General features: G+C 43.2%; 1 protein-coding gene across 1 annotated transcript in view; it reads left to right on the top strand.

Annotated features, from left to right (window-relative positions):
• The window catches only part of SARC_05532 (hypothetical protein), a gene marked incomplete at its 5' end in the record, with an annotated part of 9,046 nt that overhangs the window by 4,922 nt on the left and 551 nt on the right, over window positions 1–3,573 (top strand). The window contains 6 exons of the mRNA XM_014300601.1: window positions 94–151; window positions 556–904; window positions 1,174–1,356; window positions 2,169–2,299; window positions 2,644–2,734; window positions 3,267–3,394. Of these exons, the coding sequence (XP_014156076.1) occupies window positions 94–151; window positions 556–904; window positions 1,174–1,356; window positions 2,169–2,299; window positions 2,644–2,734; window positions 3,267–3,394 (940 nt within the window). The remainder of the gene's footprint in view (window positions 1–93; window positions 152–555; window positions 905–1,173; window positions 1,357–2,168; window positions 2,300–2,643; window positions 2,735–3,266; window positions 3,395–3,573) is intronic.

Here is a 3,573-nt window from a genome sequence, read left to right on the forward strand (position 1 = left end):
ATATTGTATGTATATACATGTGTGTGTGTGCTTTATGACACCCTGTTCAAGACCCACTACTGACATGTTGCGCTGTTTCTATTGGTACTGTAGGCAGCAAGGTGGGTGTGGTGGGTCGAACGGGCAGCGGCAAGTCCTCCATGGTAGTCAGGTAGGTATCATAGAGTAGATGACGTGTACAGTGTGCTGCGGCAGATTCCATATCTGGAAAGGCAACACTTTGTGCACTGATACCTAGAAACACATTCTTGAGATAAAGGCTGCGTACACTACCGTTGCTCTGCTGAAGGTTTTTGTTTATGTTTGGGGATAGTACAGACATATCAAAGGACTATGCAACCCGCGTTTCTTTTTCTTTTTTTTTTGAATTGCGACTTCTTATGAGAGACCTGGGATGCACTTTCATAATTATGTTATGACAAGAGAACTCGTTCATTTTCATACTTGAATATCATAACAAGGGAGCTATAATCTTCAGTCGGCATTGAACCTCGGATCATCGTTGTGCTATATTGAGCCAAATCTGAAATGCTTTATTTGCTCCTTTGCGCTCAGCCTGTTCCGTATGGTGGAGGCTGCGAGCGGTTCAATCTGTGTCGACGGAGTTGATATCAGCTCCTTGGGTCTCAAAGATTTAAGGGCCCGCATTGGAATCATACCACAGGTACTCAGCACTCTACTCGTCACCGGTACTACGCGTGAACATGTCATATCGCCAACCTTATCCGAGTCGCATCTACTATTCAAGCATCACAGTGTGAATAGTATATTCAAGCATCACAGTGTGAATAGTATATCCAAGCATCACAGTGTGAATAGTATATCCAAGCATCACAGTGTGAATAGTACAATTCAGCCCTGCCCTGCGGTCCTCAAAATGAGTTCAAGTCAGGGCTTCGGGCTGGTTAGGTTTGGGCGTTGATTCTGCATGTCTTAGCATAGAATGCTCGATTGTTGATAGGCTATTAAGTCTGTCTACAACCCGTTTCTGTAGATTGTAAAATCCGAATATTTGTGTGTCAACACTGAATGATCCAAGCAATCACGCTCTTAATACACTTGCACTCGCACGTGTTGGTTTTGCTATCGCTAAGGGCGAAGATTAAGCTACCCCTAAACCCTAAACTCTAAACCCTAGACCCCTAACGCTAAACGAACCCAAATTGTGTGCAGGATCCGGTCCTGTTCTCACAACAACTCGGTGGTGGCAAACAATCAGTCTTCGGTTCAGTGGGTGGCATCCGATTCAATTTAGATCCGGAAGGTAAGTTCACCGAAGAGGAGCTGTGGGAAGCTCTGGAGCACGCGCAAATGGCCGGCTTTGTGAGGTCATTACCTAATGGCTTAGACGCCCAGGTGAGTCATGAGCTTCTGATTGATACATAATTATGTCACATTTTGTCCCAAACAAAGGGGAGAACGTGGTACTACTGTGTGGCGGGTGTTGACAATGCGCACCAGACGATGGCATTTCGTTCGCGCCTTCAGCATATGGTTTTTTTCTCTATGTTTGTGTCGCGTGTTTGCAGTGTGGTGTCCTGATATTTTACAAATGTGGATGGCCCGCAAGATTATATTGAGTACGACCACTGTATGTGTTGATAGGATATATAGGCTACGCACTCAATAGTTTGACGTCCTATTCACAGTTCAGTATAGATGTGGATGGCCATCAAGATTATATTGAGTACGACTACTGTATGTGTTGATAGGATATATAGGCTACGCACTCAATAATTTGACGTCCTATTCACAGTTCGGTATAAATGTGGATGGCCAGCAAAATTATATTGAGTACGACAACTGCATGTGTTCATAGGATCTATAGGCTACGCACTCAATAATGTGACGTCCTATTCACAGTTCGGTATAGATGTGGATGGCCAGCAAAATTATATTGAGTACGACCACTGTATGGGTTCATAGGATCTATAGGCTACGCACTCAATAATTTGACGTCTTATTCACAGTTCAGTATAAATGTAGATGGCCAGCATGATGACATTGACCACGAAGAGTTAATCGAGTTTTAAGTTTTAGGTTTTATAGCATCAACGATTTGACGTCTCCATTCACCGTTCCGTATTCGCTTGTATTCGAGCGGTGCCATATGGATGTATATATCTCGAACCACATCAGATTCACGCCTATTGGTATCACGGCAATAGGTTTCTGAGAATGGTGAGAACTTCAGTGTGGGTCAGAGGCAACTGATTTGTCTGGCACGTGCACTGCTGAAGAAGCCAAAGCTGTTGGTGTTGGATGAAGCGACGGCTAATGTGGATGTTGACACGGACATGTAAGTGCGTATTGTCGCTGGATCATAAGTGTGGAGAGTGGCGCTGGGGTGTTTAGTACACTGTCTCCCAATTATACAGTGCTCCGTACAACGTGACTATGAACACGCGAATATGTGATATAGGTGTGTAATGGTCGATTTTTCAAGGGTCGAGATTGTGTATCCTGCTGTCGCTACGGTGTTGTACCCTCATGGTATATTTAGTCAATACACACTAGTTCATTCTCCGAACGATGAGCAATACATGCATCCAGCTGTACCTCCCGCTCACTCTTGGTAGAGAATGATACATCATTTTGCTACCCGTGTGTTTTAAATGTACCACTCCGTCGGTGAAATCTCAGGTTAATACAACGGACTATCCGCACGTATCTGAGCGATGTCACCTGCCTGACCATCGCACACCGCTTGCATACAATCATGGACGCAGACATGGTATGTTGACGGCACCCCCCGGTCTCATTGAAACGTTGAAGTTATATAGCTATAGTTATATAGTTATATAGTTGGAGTTATATAGTCATATAGTTACATAGTTAAATGGTTTTAGATGAATTGATAGATACCCCAATTCAGTATATACGCACTCAACCATTTTGTGGTTGTACTTCTCTGCTGTCTGCGATACCTTGATTTGGACGATAGCGCTCGTGCAATTACCAGGCCGCTGGCTGTACTTGTTTGTTCTATCGTTGAGCCACACGTGTGCTTCATTTAATGGTACCTTTAGATTATATTTTCTGTCACTCATGCGTGTCACGAATGGTGGCTTCATATTCCGCTATATAATCATGCCGAACGTTGGTCTCAAATTCTCATGATGTCGTTTCCAGAGTGTTTTGACCCTATATGTATCACAGCCGTGTCCGAGAGTTTCGTTTTTATGGACAGGTGCAATTGCTGAGAACTTGATACTTACCTTATACCTACTGCTCACCTCCATGTTACACATATGTTTTCTTGGTAGGTAATTGTTATGGACGCAGGCCGAATAGTAGAAAATGGCAAACCATGCGATCTGGTAGATCTGCCAGGTGGTCACCTTGCGAGCCTCATCGCAGAGACGGGTCCTAAATCGGAGGAGAAATTAAAACGGTATGTTAGGCATATCATAGTGCGAGTTGCAGTGTGCCGGGCTCATTATATCGCTCTGAGTAGTGATTCAACTGTAAAGATATATATATTTATATATATATATATATATATATATATATATATATATATATATATATATATAGTAGTCGTCGTACCTACTATATACTACCTTACCCTTT

This window comes from Sphaeroforma arctica (genome assembly GCF_001186125.1).
Source record: "Sphaeroforma arctica JP610 unplaced genomic scaffold supercont1.356, whole genome shotgun sequence".
NCBI lineage: Eukaryota > Ichthyosporea > Ichthyophonida > Sphaeroforma > Sphaeroforma arctica.